The sequence below is a fragment of the Cibotium barometz genome, chromosome 2 (genome assembly GCF_041138505.1).
Source record: "Cibotium barometz isolate CiBa-2024 chromosome 2, ASM4113850v1, whole genome shotgun sequence".
Lineage (NCBI taxonomy): Eukaryota > Viridiplantae > Streptophyta > Polypodiopsida > Cyatheales > Cibotiaceae > Cibotium > Cibotium barometz.
In genome coordinates, this window is record NC_141047.1 from 48,744,645 (window position 1) to 48,764,245 (window position 19,601).

The following is a 19,601-nucleotide window of genomic DNA, read 5'->3' on the forward strand; positions in this document are numbered from 1 at the left end:
TATAGTAAGCACAATGAGACATCAAGAAAGTGAAGCTCTATGGTAAGCACAATGAGACATCTCAAAAATGAGAAGGTAGAAAAAGAGCTTTTGAATTTCAATTAGAGAAGTTAAAAAGAGGAAGCTAAAAGACATTAATTCAATTAAAAGGAGCCTGAAACATCAAGAAAGTGAAACTCTATAGTAAACACAATGAGAGATCTCAAAAAAGAGAAGGAAGAAAAAGAGCTTTTGAATTTCAATTGGAGAAGTTAAAAAAGGAAGCTAAAATACATTAATTCATTTAAAAGGATCCTGTGTTCGTTTAAAAGGAGCTTGAATTTGTTCCAAATTCTAATATAGCAAACCATTGCCTTGTTTATTCCCTTCTACTAGGTCACAAATTGTCGACCTTCTAAAATATCAAAATCTTAGAGCAAAGATGTACATCGCGAGTCAATAAGTGCAGAGATATATATATATGTAACACATGCCCTCTCTAGAGAGTCATGTTGATGGAAGTTGTACTATAAAATGTAGAAGCTGTGATTATATATAATCCCAACCATAATTCATTCACCTTTTGTAATTAGCCGCTGCAGGCGCAGCTGTAGTAGAGGTAGAGTAAGCAAGCTGCGGTCTTTCCCAAGTTGGAACCCTAGAATCATATTGGAGGGGAACATATTCCTGTGATTAAACCAACCCACATTAAATAAATGGCCTTCTTTAATTAGCCTTTAAGGTTTTAAATCCCTCTTCATGCTGCACTGTAATTTAATTAAGCCACAAAATCGAGGCGATTCATTGAACCCGTGAAACTTAAATTACCTCCATTTTACGTATCAGTTCCTTTGCAGTGGGAGCTGAGACCACAATACACCTGGCTCTAGGGTTTATAAACTCTTCCTCCACTGCCTTATCAAATAATGCTAGCAATGTATTGTAGTATCCATCAACATTCAATAACCCCACCTGCAAGTAATTCATGGTCCTTCATCAACTTGTTGACCCAACACTTCAAATCGATTGTCACGCCATATTATATCAGCTCCCTGTGGATTAATCTAATTCAAACTTAGCCTAGATCATAATGTATCTAAAATCTCATATTACCGGCTTATTATGAATCCCAAGTTGAGCCCAAGTCGTCATCTCCAACAGTTCTTCTAAGGTTCCATAGCCACCTGCCCATTTGAAATTTTGGTCATTCTAAATGCTGCTTTTGAAGGCATATATATTATTACCATGGATTTGATTCTTGTAATGAAACTTTATACTTTGTAAGTTCACAAGAACAGTCCGTCAATGTGAATCTTGTGTTATGCATAATAAGGGTCTTTACACACACCTGGATAAGGGGAAAAACGAGGGAGAATCCCTACAAAAGGGAAAGATCTCCCCCACCCATTCTCATGGACATGGACTCTCCCCCATCCATCTCCCTGCTCACTCAAGAAAAGGGAGAAACAAGGTCCTTCAGTATGTAAACACCCTAACTCTCTCTCTCTCTCTCTCTCTCTCTCTCTCAAAATGGCCTACATATTCATAGTAAACTTCTACTTCTAAGTGGTTACATACTTTGAGGGGTAATGCATGCAAGTGTTATAAATACTTTCAAAGGGTCATACATGCAAGTGGCAATTGTGTGGCATTATGTGTTTTTTTGATGTGTCATGTATTAGTTTTCAATGATCATGTCCTTTAATGGCACTATATGTGCATTAATGGGCCATGCATTATTTTCCAAGCGGTCATGCATGTAATGGACATCATATATATTTGACTAAGTGAAACAAATTTTTACTTGGGTCTAATTTTAACTTAGGCCCTTTGTACTATATATACTCCCCTCTGCTGAGTCCTTTTTGATGGGCGGGCCACACAGATAGTCTATAATCTATATGGTATGTATACCTGGTAGTGCAATGAATGCATCTGCTTCACGTGCCATCTCTGCTTTGCGTTGGTGCATGTCTGAGACAACCTTCACTTCACCAAGGGTTTGACCACAAATCTGCACTAGCACACAATAAAGAGTTAGAAAAAGACATTTGTATTGGTGGATGTTAATCAAGGAGCCAGTTGTGGTGTGCTGCATTTTTTTCTTTTGAGACTATATGGATCTATTTTTGGTGGTGATAGACATCATCGCATCCAGTGATGCAACACTGGGTAAGACTAGGAGTAGAGGTCTTATCTAGTCCCTACTAGATTCTCAATAAAGATGTAACTTGCTTGCTTGACCTTCTTGTCTAGGGATGAATCTTCTTTTCTCTCTCAAGATGATAGATGGGATTTAATGTGTAGCTTGCTTAATGGAGGTTCTTTTTTATATAATATATATATATTTTTGGTAAAAAAAAGAGAGTAGGTGAGGTCTTATCTTTAATTCTAAGCAATGGTCTTTTGTCTCTCAAGATGATAGATGGGATTTAATGTGTAGCTTGCTTAATGGAGGTTCTTTTTTATATAATATATATATATATTTGGTAAAAAAAAGAGTAGGTGAGGTCTTATCTTTAATTCTAAGCAATGGTCTTTTTTTTTGAAGGATAACACACACTGTTTCACCTACTTGGGCTATTGTTCCCCCACCCCCCCCCCCCCCCCCAAAAAAAAGGTCTATTCTTTGGGGCTATTGCCCACAATAAAGGGGTCATGTCACCATGGTATATAAGTGAGACATATGCCCAGGGTCATGTCAACATGGTATTTAACTCAGAGAATGATAATGGCGCAAACAAAAAAGAAATGTTAAGAATTCATTAAGACCATGTTACCTCGTGAGGCATGAGTGCCTTGGGAATCACCCTGGCAAAACAAACCACATTTAGCACACATTAGTGATTTTAGAAAACCATCTTTAGGGTGAAAGCTGTGTTTATATCTCAAATACGTACAATCAAGTAACCTCTGACTAAATACGAGTTTGCATTACCCCACTACATGGCGTCCACCGTCATATACCGTTTTGGAAACCAGGCCCATAAGGCCAACACTGCCTCCTCCATAGATCAGGTTGATTTTCCTGTCAACCTAAAGCGCAGCAATTACTACGTGTTAGTCCTAATCAATTCAATTCAATAAGGATTAAACTGATTAAGCAACAAGCCCCTATGAGCCGAACCCGTACGATATCTGTTCTGCCATATTAATCCAACGTACATGCTTACAGTATTTGTGAGAATTACGATTCTAGATTACAGTATTTGTGATTTGTGAGAACAAGATTAGGCATGTGCGTACACAAAACGAGATGAATATGATGATATATTGCACAGGTTTCATCCATTTCAGATGAGCTAGTATTGCACAATATATACCTTGGCCTTGGATCAATCAAACTACGTATGCGTATACGGCACAGATACATGCGCATAATTACAGGAAGATAATTTACGTACCAGCTCCTTGCCTAAATCGACCGCTGCATCGCTGTACACTCGTTTGTTGCCGCTGCTGCTCCCACAGAAGACGCAGATCCTTCTGAACTTAGACCTTTTAGCATCCATAACTATGGTAATATCAAACCGGGTGGAGAAAAGAGTATTATACGGTAGAGTCGAAGGAGTAAAGGAATACAGTATGAGCTGCAGGTAAAGGAATACAGTAGAAGCTGCAGGAGGCTACACTTGAAAAGGCAGGACTGGAGAGGAGTGCGCCATGCCTGGGCGGGATATTGAGATGCCTGCTGCTTTTATAGGGAGAGCTACCTGGCTTTATAAATCAATGCGCAGCAATCTCTGTGTACGATATTGTACAGGGCCCGGATAATTATACGGCCCAGTGTACAGATCAATCCATATCTTCAGTACTCGCCTTTTCCTTCACAGGACATAGTAGGGTACTGGCCCGGCAACAGCAACCACATTATAATTATGGCCCAAAAAGATAATGCCAAAGGAGGTAAATGCAATGTTCTCCTTACTTTTTGTAGCTGCTCCCCACTGCAGCGTCAGCTATGGTGAAATCCACCCAATCAGATCATCAATCAATCACGTTCAATAAAGGGGTGCTAGCATGGAGAGGGATATGTAGAAATAGTGCATGCAAGAGGGGCGCAAAAAGTATCTCTTTTTGAGAAAATACACTAGCTGCGTGCCTGTGCGGGGGTGGAGGGAAGCTTCCGAAAGGCCAAGCTCTGTGTGTGTGTGTGTTTTATGGGGGGGGGGGGGGGGGAGTGGACCTAGAGGAATATGTGTGTGTGTGTGTGTTTGTTTTAAGAGGTTTTACTAAAAAAAGTGTCTTAAGAGGTTTAAAAAACTGTGTGTTAAGAGGGGGATGGTGGTGCTAGGAGAATGTGTGTGTGTGTGTGTGTTAAGAGGGGAATGATGGTGGTGCTAGAAAAGAGAGAGAGAGAGAGAGAGAGGGGGAGAGAGAGAGAGAGAGAGAGAGAGAGAGTGTGTGTGTGTGTTAAGATGTGGTGTTAGAAGAGAGAAAGTGTGTTGAGAGGGGGATGGTGGTGGTGCTAGAAGAGAGAGAGAGAGAGAGAGTGTGTTAAGAGGGGGATGGTGGTGCTAGAAGAATGTGTGTGTGTTAAGAGGGGGTGGTGGTAGAAGGGTGTGTGTGTAAAGAGGGGGGTGGTGGTGGTGCTAGAAGGGTGTGTGTGTGTGTGTGTGTGTCAAGAGGGGGATGGTGGTGGTGCTAGAAGAATGGTGTGTGTGTGTTAAAGAGGAGGATGGTGGTGCTAGGCGTGTGTGTGTGTGTTATGGTATCATGGTGGTGGCGCTACAATGGCATCGCCGTGAATTTCGAGTTACTAAATTATTGCTGAAAATTAATGACAGACAAATGTTGTGACCACCTCCCAACGTGCCCCACCTGGCCCACCATCCACCACACCAGCCTCGTAACGTGGCCTAACCCAGGCCATACATGTGGGGCGCCCTTCAAATAAACAAAAAGCACCTTTTCTACCAAACGCAGGATCTGCCAGCTCACATATTTGCATGAATTTCGGAAAACAGATTTTCAAGAGAATGACGTGGTCACCTGGCCTTCTCGCCACGTCGGACCAACCCACTTAGATTCGAATCCTCTAAATGGTTCCAAAGGAGGGCATTACAAATTACAATGCTTTCTTTTATATAATAATTAATTTCCCTTGTAGTATGTACCTTTCCTTCCATGATTAGAACACAACATCCATGATCCATGGCCTGGTATATCTTTCACATGTCCAAATGTCCAAGTTTATTTGAACATAGCCTTCCTCAATCACATTTTTCAATAATAGCCCATCGCCTTTTTATGTAATTTGAGTATAAGACATTTTGAACCTTCTAGTATCACTTAGTGCTTTGCATAATCTATCTCTAGATCTCATATATATACAAATTATATCCTCATCATTACCAATCTTTCGAAATATATATATTATATTCTTCATTCTAGTCTTTAGAATTTAGTCACATGGTCTGAGTCAACCTTTTTTCAATGACCTTTCAAACATTCAAAGAAGCTACTCATTACTATTATGCAAATATCAATCCTCAAGTTTTGTCATATATTACAAGAGAAAACATGACTATAAGATTTCTTTGGGAATAGTGCAAAGAGATTTGTGTTTGAAAAAAAACAATCATCAAGCGTAACCGTTCACGTGGGCTCTCATTTTGTGAGGTGTTCCCATCCATCTTTTGCAATTCCCACAAAGGATTCTCATTCCTCTCCAATGCTTTCTCCAAAGTACTCGAAGCACCCCTCCACATGCTTTTCATCAAATCTTTTAGTAGACCACACACTTATCCATACACCACATAAAGCACCATGTCCTGAGACATGTTCTACATCATAGCCTTCTTTTTTCTTTCTTCCCATGCCTTTAACAAGGACATTGGCTAAACCAATGTGATCCACTCTTACCCTACATAAGCTTTATCTCTTTTTACTAAACGAATACATTAAAGCAAAAGTAAAAGGAGGAAAAAGCATCTAACAAACTTGATTCGCATCAAATGTATCATGTGGGCTTTTCATAGAAACGTGATTCATTTTGCAAGTCAAGCACTATAGGTGAGGAATCATGGTAATACTTCTAGCATGCCTATCATCAAGCATAGTACAACATTAGACACATTTCCAAATATTCATCAAGAACTTGTACTATACAACTTGACTACTACACAAATGAACATTACATGTGTCACTATGCAACATTCATAAAATGTCAAGGTAAATGGGTTACTTTTTGGGTTATTTATGCTTTTCAAACTAACACAAACCTCTCTCTCTCTCTCTCTCTCTCTCTCTCTCTCTCTCTCTCTCTCTCTCTCTCTCTCTCTCTCTCACACACACACACACACACACACACAAATTATAAGCCATCTTAGAAATATATAATCTCAGTTATTTTCTAATTTTATAGGGTAATTATGTTGTAAATTAATTATTTCTTAGAAATATATAATATCAATTATTTTCTAATTTTATAGAGTAATTAGTTGTAAATTAATTATTTTATAATTATTTCTCAATATATATGTAATATCAATTATTTTCAAATGTTGCAAGGTATGTTGTAAAATTTGGACAAGAGAATTTTCATAGGATAATGAGCTAGAAAAATTCCTAAAGCTGAGCATTACAGGGGGTCATGGTGGTATTTTGTGAGCTTAGCAAGGTCATTAGAAATTTATTAGAGACAAATAATAAATTATTTTAGAAATTATAAAAAATGGGGATTTTGGAGAGGGGTGAAACTTGGCTCAATATGGGTGGCCATTTGGGCACTTGCACCTAGGTGGGTGGGGGTGTGTGTGCTGAGAAGGTAACCTTAGCTAGTTAGACCTTAATAATATTAATTAAGCAGGGGGCCCTAGTTAATGGGCTTGTTTACCCATTCTTCATAGGTGCCTTCTTCTTAATGGCTTAAAGCACAAGCTTTTTCTTAATCAATAAGATATATTTATTCTTCTAAAAGCCTTTATGCTCTAGAAGGTCCTTCTCAACATCGTTACTTATAAACTTATTTCAAAAAAGAATTAATAATTCCTAAGCCTAAGAGAGACATATCCTTTTACCCACACACACCAACCCTTTAACTACGGAAGGAATTAAAAGCATTCTTTCAACTTTTCTGCTCTCTTTGTCCCCTGCTTCCTTCATAATACAATTCATGGGAAACCATAGCCTTATGATATGCCTAATACAAGAATCAATTTACCTCACTCAGTCCCACTTCTTTACTAAAGACACCTCTTTTATAATTAAAAGAAGAATATTAAAGCTTGATTCTACCTAATGATAATAACCTCATTTAATCTCACATCTTTGTTAAGAGACCTCTTTTATAATTAAAAGGAGAAGATTAAAGCTCCATTCTAGCTAATGATAACAACCTCTAGATCTAGCAACATAGGGAATTAAATACTCTATTTTCTCTAAAATCATGAGAAGAGGGAAGAATCTCCACAACGAGAATTCTCACAAGTAGCTTAATATCACTAGGTAATTTTAATTAGCCTTAACTTCACATGAATCTATTCTATAATGATTAGACAATAATCTCATCTAATTAATTTAATCCCCTTAATTATTTTCATGAAAAGAGAAGCGCTCTAATTAGATTTTGAGAGCAAGAAGAAAGAAGAATGAGAAAACTTCTCCCTCTAGTTTCCTTGGACACTCTACAACACTCCACAGACCATTAATGGCATTATAACAAAACATTAGGTAAAGCATGATTAAGATTTAATTAATTGAATGGCTTACTGCACAGAAAAGCTCACTTGGGAAGAAGAAAAAGGTGATCTGTTGCTCTAGAAATGGCCCTAGAAGGCAACACTTAGGAGTGAAGGAGATAGCACCAGGAGGTAAGGGAAAGTAAGAGAGGAGCTTGGGAGAGGTCTAAAGCCCACATAAGGAGAAGAGGAAAAAATAAAATTTCCAACCAACATGAAGAGGAGAAAGCATCTAAACTAGCTCAGTTAGGCGTCGCAAGGGGGGTGACCTCCCATAGGCTGAGGACGTGCAAGAGGTGAGGTGAGGTGAGGAGAATCCCTTCCAAACTAGGAATACTCTTTCACATCACATGCATACCTTTGCTCATGATTCGCTTGTACCTCCTCGCATTCTTCCTGTATGGCCTCTTCTTGTTGGGCAACCTCATCACCAAGCACTTCCTCATCAATAACCAGGGCATCCATCTCTGCATCCTCCTCACTGGTGGATGAAGTGTCATCTGTTCCCTCACTAGTAGTGGTGCTACTAGTCGTATCATCAATCCTTCCAGCCATGTCCTCCTGTAAATTGTAGCTTTTCTGCCCAACCCCCAGTGGAAAATCAGTCACCTGAAACTTCCTACGAGACTTCCGCTTATGCTTGACCTTTACATCCCCTCCTTCCTTCACTTTACCTTTCTTCTTGCTGGGCTCTGCAGCATCCCTGCTTTCCCTTTCTTGTGGCATCCGTTTCCCCAAAGGCATCACATCAGCTTCTGTCTCCTTTGTCCTCTCAAGGGTGACCACATCTATCACCTTAGTTTTACCCTTCTCTTCATTTGTCAATCCACTGGTCCCTGCTTCACCTCTAATTTCAATTCCATAATCATTTGCCCTATTGGAAATCTGAGAGGGTAAGGGATACATATCACCCCCCATTCACTGAGGCTTATCACAATCTGTGCTTAGATGTCCCAATTCACCACAATTCCAGCATGTAGGAATAAACCGTCTACCCCTGCCAAAACCACGGCCACTTCCATAACCTGCTGTCTGACCTTCAACTCCTTCCTGATTATAGCCTCTGCCTCGGCCACGTCCACCACCTGTGTTCTCCATCATTTTCAAACTCAGATTCTTCATACAATCCACCATTTGCCTCATGTCATGTTTAAGCCCTTCATCAGAAGTTGTAACAGCTGTGGGTGCTACCTTTATCCCCTGTGGTGCGACATTATTCACCTGAGCTTCTGTCGATTGCACTCTTTCTAGCACGGTTCTCATCGGTACCGCTTCTACCCTTCTCATTTCAGGCCTCACTGCCCCACTGGAACCATCCCCAGCTGGTTCATCCGTTGCAATTTCCAATCCTTTGATTTGGCAATCTCCACCGCATCCTCATAAGATCTGGGCTTCTTTAATTCAACCTTCGAGCGAATGCCTCCCTTCAATCCTGCAATAAAACAATCCTTCTTCATCATGTCCGGAGGTACTTGATCCTCCCCCAAAGCCTTGCACAAGGTCTCCCACAGCAAAGAAAATTTCTTCACATAATCATCAATTGGCTCCAATTCACCCTGTATCAACCCCTGCACTTCATGCTGCCAAACTCTATCTGGATCCTCAACCTTCTTGAACTTGTTCAATCTAGGTGCACAAAAGCCGGAGTCTTCATGATTGCTGCTGAGGAATCTTCACCCTTCTCGGTCTTCCGCTTGGGACACTGTCTCCAATAGTGGCCTTTCTCGCCACAATCATTACTCTCTGCCTTTAGTTTCTCGCGGTGGCCGGTCAGTAAACAGACTTCTTCTTAGAAGACTTCTCCGACGACGAAGCCTTCCCTTTGCCCGTGTTACGGCCTTTCGACCGTTGGCCAGTTAAGGCCTCCGAACCTCCACCCTGAGGAGGGTTTGTGAATCGTTCCTCCTGGTCCAGGACCATGGGCACAAGCTCCTCCCACGTGATGGTGCTGAGCCTGCCCCCACTGGTAATCAAAGACGAGTAAAATGCTGAGTACTGAGAGGGCAAGTGCAACAGCAACATTATGGCCATGTCCTCTGACAATACCTCCTTTTCCCAGCCTGAAGAACTTCCTCTGCTGAAGAGCTTGCAGCTTGTTAATATGCTCCTGCATCGTTGATGACTTTGCAGGGTTCATAACCCGCATCTGTACTTCCAAGGAAATCCTCTTCATGGGCGATACCCTGTTGTAAAGAGAGGCCAAATGCTGCCATATGCTTTACATGATTGATTACCTACGGTGTGCAGTTGAGAAAGATAAACGAATGGACCTTGGCATTGACACGATCCCACATTTGTGTCTGAGCCTCCCGGTCCTTTCGGATCGATGGTAACTCCTACTTTCGGCCATGGAACACCAACAACGGACGAAATCAGCGAGGTTGTAAGACTCCGGAATAAATTCCATCATAACCTTCCATATGCCGTAGTTACTCATGTCCAATTGACGGTCCACTAGGAACGTGGGGAGTGTGGGGATCTTCACATGCCTCTCAGCCATCTCTAGTAAATCTGCCATCCTGGGGATGTACTCTGAAAAGGGTGAGTGGGTGGGAACAAAGAAGAACTAATACCTACAACAAGTGTCTGTCCAGCAAATCAGCCCGCCGTCCTCTTGCTTCTCCTCTTCCCGAACAGTCCAAAACAGTCCACCAATCAGCCACACAACAGCCCCCCTCTTTCTCACACAAATCCCAAGAACTATCTAGAGCCTAGGGCTCTGATACCATGTCAGAATACACAGCGGAGATGATGACCAGATCTGGGAACACAAGAGCAAAAACGCATGCAGAAAAATACAGCACAAGAGAGAGAGAGATATAGGCATGTAACTCTGCTCTATATACACGAGAGAGAGAGAGAGATATAGGCATGTAACTCTACTGCTCTATATACACAAGAAGATCTCGGAGTATGATACAAAAATGGTATGGGGACTGGGGGCCTATTTATATGCCCCCCCATCAGCATCGGCCTGCTCTGTAGGGCAGCCGACTTGACACAAAAATCCTCCACGACTGAATATGTATCTTTTGATAGAACCCACGCAGTAATTTTGGTGCAATGATGCAAAACAAGCTAGATTAAATAGGTTTAACAGAGCTATTAATTGAGATTAGTGAAAGCTTCACTAAATTAGCAATTACTCTCTCCTCTTTCAAAATTGGACTAATTCCTCGTATATACAGAGTTAGAGCACATTGATAAAAAGCTAATGAATGCCTGGTCCTAAGATTTGGATGCATATCAAGTGAATTGGAAGTGGATTAGTGCTGGTAATTAACAGTTTACGGGTTCTCGACCAAAACAGAGAGCTATTTTTGGCATGTAGTTGGCACTTTGTGAGCTCGGATGATATTTATATGCTACATGGAGGATGTATGGATGTTAATGAATATCGTCCACACTTGATTTGATCATTTCCTTATGTTTTGGAAGATTGGAAGGCTCGAAAAAACCCATCACTCACAAAACGAGGCAAAGTGGACTATTTGTACATAGTTGAGCTCAAATGCTATGTGGATGATCTTGTATGCATAATACGTGCAAATTAAAGGTTTCTGAAAAGTGGAGGACTGTTTTGGATGCATTTCTTAAAATTTGTGAGTGGTGCGAGGTTTTTTTGAGAATTTGCAAACAGTGTTTTTAAGTCTAAGAAGTTATCGCATAAAACTTTTGGGCTCTGTGGACAACATTGGTGCCGAGGTTTATGTGTGTATGTGCATGTCTGAGTTGATTATTGGAAATCCTCAGGGAACATTGTGGTAAACAAAATGAGTGACAGTCCTGATAAAATTGTTGGTGAGAAGCTTCAAAGGCACAACTTCCGCATTTGGAACTATTGTATGAAAAATTTTCTCAAAGGCAAAGGCCTATGGAACTTGATAGGCGATGAGGCAGAGCCAAGGGTTCCCCAAATGAATGCAACACTTGCCCAGCTTACAGCACATCGAAATTAGGCAGAGAGAGCCTTCAAAGTGTTGCATTACTTCTCAATATGTGTTACAAACACCGTGTTATGCCATATACAAGACACACAAAATCCCAAGGATGCATGGGATACTTTGGTAAAGTTGTATGATATGACTATAGCACCAAAGAAGATGCAATTGAAGCAGAAGATTCATGGTGTGACTCGAAGCAATAGAAGTGTAAATGATTATGTGCAAGAGATCAAAGAATGTGCTAATGCACTAGCATCTATTAGTGCTTCTATGGATGATGATGACGTGGTAGCCATTACATTGAATGTCTTGGGTAAAGAGTACAAGGCATTTGAAACCTCTATCAGGGTTAGAGGTGGAGACTCCCTAGACTTTGATGAGCTGATTTCATTGCTTATTGTGGAAGAGATGAAACTTGGAATAGGTGCCTCATCTAGCATAAATGAAAATGCAAGGAATGAAGCATTTTACACTTATCGTGGTGCTAGAGGTAGGGGGAGATTTAGTCCTGTTAAAATTGCAGCAATGTGATGAGCTATGGTGGATCAAATGCTAGAATCAACATCATTAACAAAGTGATTAGATGATAATTAAAACATAATTAGTGAGTAATTAACTAATAGCTTAATGTAGGCATGGATAATAAAAAACCAGCAAATTCTCATTAGGCCAATGCCTCAATTTATAGAGTTTACATCCAAGCATCTAATCCCACTGATTTCTCCTTGATTCACTCCACCGCTTTTGCTTAATTCTCTCCACCTCTCCCAGAATATCTCCACACTTTCTAAATCTTCTCATGCTACCCTTTATTCTCTCCCAGTAGATTCTTCTCATCTTTTCACAGGTTCTCTCACATTTATAGAGTCTCTTTTATAGCCTCTAACCAAGGGCTTGTTCCCGCACACACCCTATTCACTTGTATATTTCAACACCTCCCCTCAAGTGAATACTCCTAGTACACTTGGACCCTATAACAAGTTTCCCTTTAACTTGATAGTCCGCGACCAGTGTCTAGCATGTTGAAAATACAAGTGAATAGGGTGTGTGCGAGAACAAGCCCTTGGTTAGAGGCTATAAAAGAGAAGATGTAAATGTGAAAGAACCTGTGAAAAGGTGAGAAGAATCTACTGGGAGAGAATAAAGGGTAGCATGAGAGGATTTAGGAAGTGTGGAGATATTCTGGGAAGTGTGGAGATATTCTGGGAAAAGTGAAGAGGTGGAGAGAATCAGGGAAAAGAGGTGGAGTGAATCATGGAGAAATCAGTGGGATTTGATGCTTGATGTAAACTCTATAAATTGAGGCATTGCCCTAATGAGAATTTGCTGGTTTTTGAGTATCCATGCCTACATTAATCTATTTGTTAATTACCCACTAATTACATCTTAATTATTTTCTAATCACTTTATTAATGATGTTGATTCTAGTGTTTGATCCACCATAGCTCATCACAATGCTCTAATTTCAACATGGTATCAGAGCCATGCCTAGAATCCATCATTTTGTGAGCCCATTATCTTGCTAATTATTTTGCTAATTAGGATTAGTAGAAAATTATAATTTTTCCTCTTTTTTCAACTCACCTTTGTACCCCCAGCCAGTGGAGGAGCTCCCTCTCCTTGCACACATAAAATTAGGCCAAACCCTTCTAGCACATGATAGCTATCTCATAGCTCTTCAAGCCTATCTAATCAAAAGCGCAAACCGCCAGCGAACGAGGGAGAAATCACAGATTTACTAGGCACCGTTTTTCTGAGCTGATTTGGTTATTTCTACTTCCACAAATCAAATGTCTCTAATTCCTCCTAGCCCAAGGTGTTTTCAAATATGCTCTACAAGCTGGTGAAGACAAAATTCAATTTCATCAAGTCTACAGTGAGATCCAAGCTCTTCATCAAATCTGCAGGTGACTTTAGTAAAACAGAGATTAAGCTTTTAATATTTGGTCAAATCTTGTGTTTCTTGGCTTAATCCTCTACTAGACTCATTGCTATTGATTCCTTTGAAAGCATTTGAGCTCATTTGAAGTCTAAGGCACCAGATCTAGACTCCTTGCATACTCTATTTTCTATACACAAAACAGTGGATTAATTTGCTAATCAGTGATTAATCAGTACTAATCACTATATTTTGGTACAATTGAGGATTCAAATTAACCATTAGGTATCTGATACAGATCCCTATAACTTCAGATTACAATTCGGAGTTGGTTTGATACTCCAACCATTCCGTACAAATTGGTTACGCTTGATTTAATGTAATTTTGGTAAAATTGTGCTGATAAAATTATGATAATCATCATTTTGCATTTAATCCTTGGTTAGGTAACCAGCTGGCCGCTTGCCTTGCTGCCAGCAGGATCGCCATCGTGGAAGGAAGGAGCCAGAAGGTGGCGAGCGTTGGGGGTTGGGTGTGAAGAGTTGCCACCTGGAGACAAGACTGAAGATTTCTGGAGAGTGCAAAAGCGAATATACGGGGGGTTTTTCTGGTGAGCGAGCCGAGTGGAAGAGGGGGAGGCTTCTCTTGATAGCGTGAGAAGGCAGACGAAGAAGGGAGAAGTAGAGCCTGGAGACGAAAAGGAAGATTTCGGGAGAGTGCAAAAAAAAAATAGAGAAGGCGGGTTTTTCTTGTGTGAGCGACCAGAGTGAAGGAGAAGAGGTTCCCTTTGTGTGCGTGAAAGGCTGACAACGGTGGGTAGCGGCTGGTAACGGTGACGGGGGGTGTGACTAAGGAAGGAGCCACCTCTGGAGGGCCGGGTAGATGAAGTGGTCGCGTTGCAGTGGGGCTAGAGAGAGCGTGGAGCCGCAGTGACCAGAGAAGTGGCCAGGTTTTTTTCTTTGTGCGGTTGGCGTAGCCGCAAGCGAAGGCAACAGGGCTGGCGACAACGTGAAGGTGGCCGACTGGAAGACGCAGCCGCCGCAGGTAAAGAACAGTGGTCGGGCTTTTTCCTCTCTGGTGTGCGCAGGGTGGCTAGTAGGCCACCGTTGAAGCCTAAGGGGAAGCACGGTGGCTGGCGACAGAGAGGAGTCGCCCTCTGGCAGAGACACAGAAGGGAGAGTGCAGAGCGGATAGAAAAGGCGGGTTCTTCAGGAAGAGCGAAGGGAGCTGGCGAAGCACTGCAGCCAAGGGACTTGTGAAAAGGTTGCCGCCTGAGGAGGGTTGCCGCCTGAGGAGGGCTGGCGGGTAGCACAGCTGCAAACAAAAAGGTGTGGTAGCTGCCTTGTTTTGAGGCCTCTGGTGTGTGATCAAGATGAAGCTTTGGGCAGCAGTGTGCGTGAGTTGTTTGCTAAGCCACAAGGGTAGTAGGCATACAAGGGATGTTGTGGGTCTTGAGTAAGAGGTGAGCGCGGGTGTGTGTCCGGAATAGCCAGCAGTAGCTCACGAGTGTATATGTGCATGTGGAGCAAATAGGGTGCGTGCGTATGTGTTGGGGAGTGAAGTGTTATTGCAGTGTGAGTGTGTGATAAAAGGAGAGTGCGAGGAAGAGTGGGTTAAAGCTTTGTCAATTGATAAAAAGCTATGTGTGATGGATGACCCCTTGTAAATGGACAAATAGGGTTTGTGTTGATGATATGTGAGTAGGCTTAGCCTTGCCGATAGATAAAAGGCCTTGATAATGAGATGTGTGAGCCATTGAAGCTGTATTTTCTTTGGTTTGTATGGGATGAGAGATGTGGTGAGACGTGTATGATATCGTCTCTGGTGCCCCCATTTTGTTGTTATATTCAAAGTTTGTGAGCCAAAAGGCTATAGAGGCCTTGTGTTTGTTTCCTTGTTTCCGCCTCACACCAGTCATTGGGCATCTAAAAGTATTTGGTAGCATTGCTTATGTACATGTGCTAGATGAGAAGAGGAAGAAGCTTGATCCAAAGGCAGAAAAGTGTATCTTTGTTGGGTATGCACAGGATCGCAAAGCATATAAATGTTACAATCCACATACTAGGCAAGGGCTTATTTCACGAGATGTGGTGTTTGATAAGCTTGCTAGTTGGTACAAAGCAAAGGATGAGGATGCCAGTGATTCTAGTGATGATGATGTTCATGTGGACTTGCCACAAGCAAGTTCTACTATGTCTGGGGCCACAAGAGTCAAGTGGTAGTAGTGTACGAGTCCATGGTCAAGGCGTTTGAGGCGTGATGGTGCAAGCAAGTTCTACTATGTCTGGGGCCACAAGAGTCAAGTGGTAGTAGTGTACGTCCATGGTCAAGGCGTTTGAGGCGTGATGGTGCAAGCACTAGTAGTAGTGTTGTGGACAAAGGAAAGAAGAAAGTTGAAGGTATTGGCATTACAAGATATGAGTCATCTAGTTTAGAGAGTTTGGATGAGGAACTTGGCATACCAGACTTACGCACACTACGTGCGAAGCAAGAGAGATATGTGCCTCCACATGCTAGAGTGACAGGTGTCCAGAGTGATCCACAGGTTTTAAGAAGATCACAGAGTCAGGTATCCAATTGATAGGTTGACATACCGTGGTTATGCTATGCACTATACATATATGACTTCCTTTTGATAAAGCATGTGGAACCTACATGCTATGTAGAAGGTATTGGAAAGAATGTATGGGAAAAGGCAATGGATGAGGAGATGGACGCATTGGTTCATAATGATACTTTGGGAGTTGGTCGCCTTACCAAAACACAAGAATGTCATTGGTTGTAAATGGGTTTATAAGGTGAAATGCAAGTCAGATGGTTTGATTGAGCGTCATAAAGCACGGCTAGTTGCTAAGGGTGCACAGACCCAAGGCTTGCATTATGATGAGACGTTTAGTCCAGTGGCAAATATGGGAACCGTGAGATCAGTTATTGCCATGGTAGTGGTGGGGAAAATGGTTGGGAAATGCATCAAATGGATGTCAAGAATGTATTTTTAAATGGTGATTTGCAAGAGGAAGTTTTTATGGAGAAGCCAAACTTAAGGGCTATGTACACCCAAGGTACCCCACTCATGTATGTAGGTTGAAGAAAGCACTTTATGGGAGGGGGCTGAAACAAGCACCTCATGCTTAGAGTGATAAGATAAGCTGATATCTTATCTCTATTGGTTTTTAGGTTTCTATGGCAGATTATTCACTATATGTGAAGAAGATAGAACATGGGATTGTTGTGGTTGTCGTCTATGTTGTGGTTGTTGTGATTGTTGTGGTTGTCATCTATGTGGATGACTTAATTCTGACAAGTGATCATGCTATAGATATTATGCATGTCAAGAAGGCATTGAGTGGGCAGTTTGATATGAAAGGCTTGGGTGATTTGAGGTATTTTCCTAGCATTGAAGTGGTCAAAGATCATGGAGGAATATGGCTAGTCCAACGTCAATATGCATTGGATATGTGAGCCAGATATGGAATGATTGGGTGTAAACCCATGAGTACACCGTGAAGGAAAATGTGAGGTTGAGGGTTGAGTTTGGTGGAGTTGGAAGATCCATCTATGTATAGGAAGATGGTTGGTAGCCTCATTTACATGACTATTACACTGCCCCAATAGCAGACTTGAGTTATGCTGTTGCGATTGTGAGTCAGTTTATGTGCAAAGCCCTAGAAAGCCTCATTTGGACGCAATGAGATGGATCATGCATTATGTAAAGGCCACAATACATTATGGTCTTCTTTATGAGCATGGTAAAGGCTTAGATGTACATGGCTACACAGATGTAGATTGGGCAGGTAGCTCTTATGACAGGAGATCTACTAGTGGTTTTTATGCCTTTACATTTGGGAGTGTTGTGGTGAGTTGGAGCAGCAAGAAGCAACCCACTATTACTTTATCCAGTACAGAGGCTTAGTATACAGAGGAATAGCCATAGTTGCATGTGAAGGAGTATGGCTTAAAAGAAACTCCTAGAGCTGATTTGGGTTAGTCCATTGAGAGCAAAGTTGTCATACACTGTGACAACATGAGTAGCATACAATAATCCTGCTGACCAAACATATAGAGGTCCACTATCACTTTGTCAGGGAGAAAGTGTTGGATGGTACAATGGATTTGAAGTATGTGAAGACTAAAGAGCAGGTTGCCGACATATTACGAAGCCACTTGGGAGAGAGAAGTTAGAGTACTTCCATACCATGTTGGGAGTACATGCGATGAGCTTGAGGGGGAGTGTTGATAGCCCAAGCTCATCTTCTTCATCTATGGCTGTACATCATGAACTTGAGAGGGGCTATTAAGATTACAAGCTCAATGATAGATAGAGCCAGGCACGATATGTGCTAGCATGATAGATAGCAGCATGTGTGTGGCAATAAATGGCTGTGAGTGTGTGGACATTAGATAGGGTCATTTGGTGTGTGTGAGAACATCTCATTTAGTGTGGTGTTGTGTAGTTCTCTTCTATTATGCATTGTGTGAGAGTGGATATGGCTTCCCTCTTTTGATAGGGTTACACTAATGGATTAGGGTTTGCTCTCTTGTGTGTGTTCTAACTCTTTATTAGTCTTTTATCAGCTACATGAAGAGTGTGGAGGTTTTTTCTTATTTTGGTTATCAAGCTTGATGAGGCACAAATCCTTAAACATTAAAAAAATGAGTATAAGTTTGATGAACAAAGCTTTAAATTACACTCAAGGTAAGGGAGACCAACCATTACATAGTGCACCGTCAAAGACGGAGCTATGGTACCTAGGGGTAGCTACAATGCCATATGAGAGTCATCATACTCTCAAGTGGTTGTTCTGGTACACAAAAATTCTAAGAATCATTGATGCTTAGAATAAAGGTGAGAAGCTTATGTGGTGGATAGGAAACTTTAAAATAGAGTGACACATGAGTGTCGATTTGAAAAAGCACTAAAGTGCATGTATGGGGTTTGTGATGGTCCTAGATCAGCAAATCCATGCCTCTATTGCATGGTAGGCATGAACAATCTAGAATGGTACAACCCTATAATGGATTGTAAAAAGCCTCCATCCAGAGATAAGGTTGCCCATGATACCCACCATGCGTGCGTCGAGGAAGAAAATGAGTTGGAGTTATTTTCTGAACACGGGCATGGATCTAGTTGACTGATCTTGTTGGTCTTCCAACGCATGAGTTCATGGCCCTTTTACATGGATCTTGTTGGTTTATCTAGCTGATCTTCAAGACGGAGAGTCCATATGGATTTTATGTGATTATACTCCTAGGTACTATGATCCTCGCAGAGAATCTGGAGAAGGATGCAAAGATTCAAAGGCTAGAGGAACTTATCAAACGACTCAAAGCAACGCTAAATGGTGCTCGTGAGACACAAAAAGACATTGGTTGGTATAGAATCTCTTGCGTTTAAAGGTGGAGCACAGAAGAAAAGGATTCATACAACAAAGTAAGTAACATAAACTTTCATTATGCACTCAGTGATTTAAACAAAATAGTCATGATTTGTGTTTTGCCAAGAATTTTCTGCACAAGAGGTGTGTGGTTCTAATAAAGAAGGATCGAAGGATTTGGTCAAAGCCATTCTAAATACCAAGGATATTCTCTCAATTATTACTGACCCTCATCATCCTAAAATATGCCAAGCTATTGTCAGCAATGTGGTGTGAGCGAGATTACCATCTCCATCAATTCTACATTAATTCAACATGCTTGTGATGCGGCTGGAATCAGCATGAAAGGGTACCAACAAGCAATCCGTTAGGTTGTAAAAGATACATTTCTAAGACAAGGAATCAGTGGCACTTTATTTCCTACACTCAAGGTGATTCACAATGTCAAGCATCTTAATAATGATGATGTGCAGTGAGCTATAGGACAATTTTATCATGTTGAGGGCACACTAACATTAGACACAGGGTCGAGCAGAAAGAAAATCAAGACCAAGTACAGAATTTCACTGATGTTTACAATAACATCTTTGTTCATATTGAGAGACTACAACAAGCTATGGTGAAGTTCTGTGGTCTTTCACCAGAAGGTGAGAACTTGCAATTGCTACTATTCATGTTTTTTAGTAGAAAATGAAGATGATTATTTTATTTTGAATATTGTAAATTATCGTTTATTTATAGT

At 41.2% G+C, this 19,601-nt stretch overlaps 1 protein-coding gene across 1 annotated transcript; it reads right to left on the reverse strand.

Moving 5' to 3' along the window:
- Positions 1-339: 339 nt before the first annotated feature.
- Positions 340-3,724, reverse strand: LOC147641174 (putative cytokinin riboside 5'-monophosphate phosphoribohydrolase LOGL10). Its single transcript, XM_086809900.1, has 7 exons — positions 3,384-3,724; positions 2,918-3,015; positions 2,760-2,790; positions 1,894-1,993; positions 1,093-1,163; positions 808-951; positions 340-666 (listed from the first exon to the last, which is right to left on the reverse strand). Exons 1-7 carry the CDS (start codon positions 3,489-3,491, stop codon positions 556-558), a joined length of 663 nt encoding a protein of 220 aa, XP_086666026.1. The 5' UTR covers positions 3,492-3,724; the 3' UTR covers positions 340-555.
- Positions 3,725-19,601: the final 15,877 nt, after the last annotated feature.

Excerpts from the sequence above, each read along its gene's own strand:
- LOC147641174 (XM_086809900.1), bottom strand. The coding sequence starts at position 3,491 with ATGGATGCTAAAAGGTCTAAGTTCAGAAGGATCTGCGTCTTCTGTGGG. Across the intron at positions 2,791-2,917 it reads GGTGGACGCCATGTAGTGGG|GGTGATTCCCAAGGCACTCA; the intron begins GTAATGCAAACT and ends TTGTTTTGCCAG. Across the intron at positions 952-1,092 it reads TTGGGATTCATAATAAGCCG|GTGGGGTTATTGAATGTTGA; the intron begins GTAATATGAGAT and ends AATTACTTGCAG.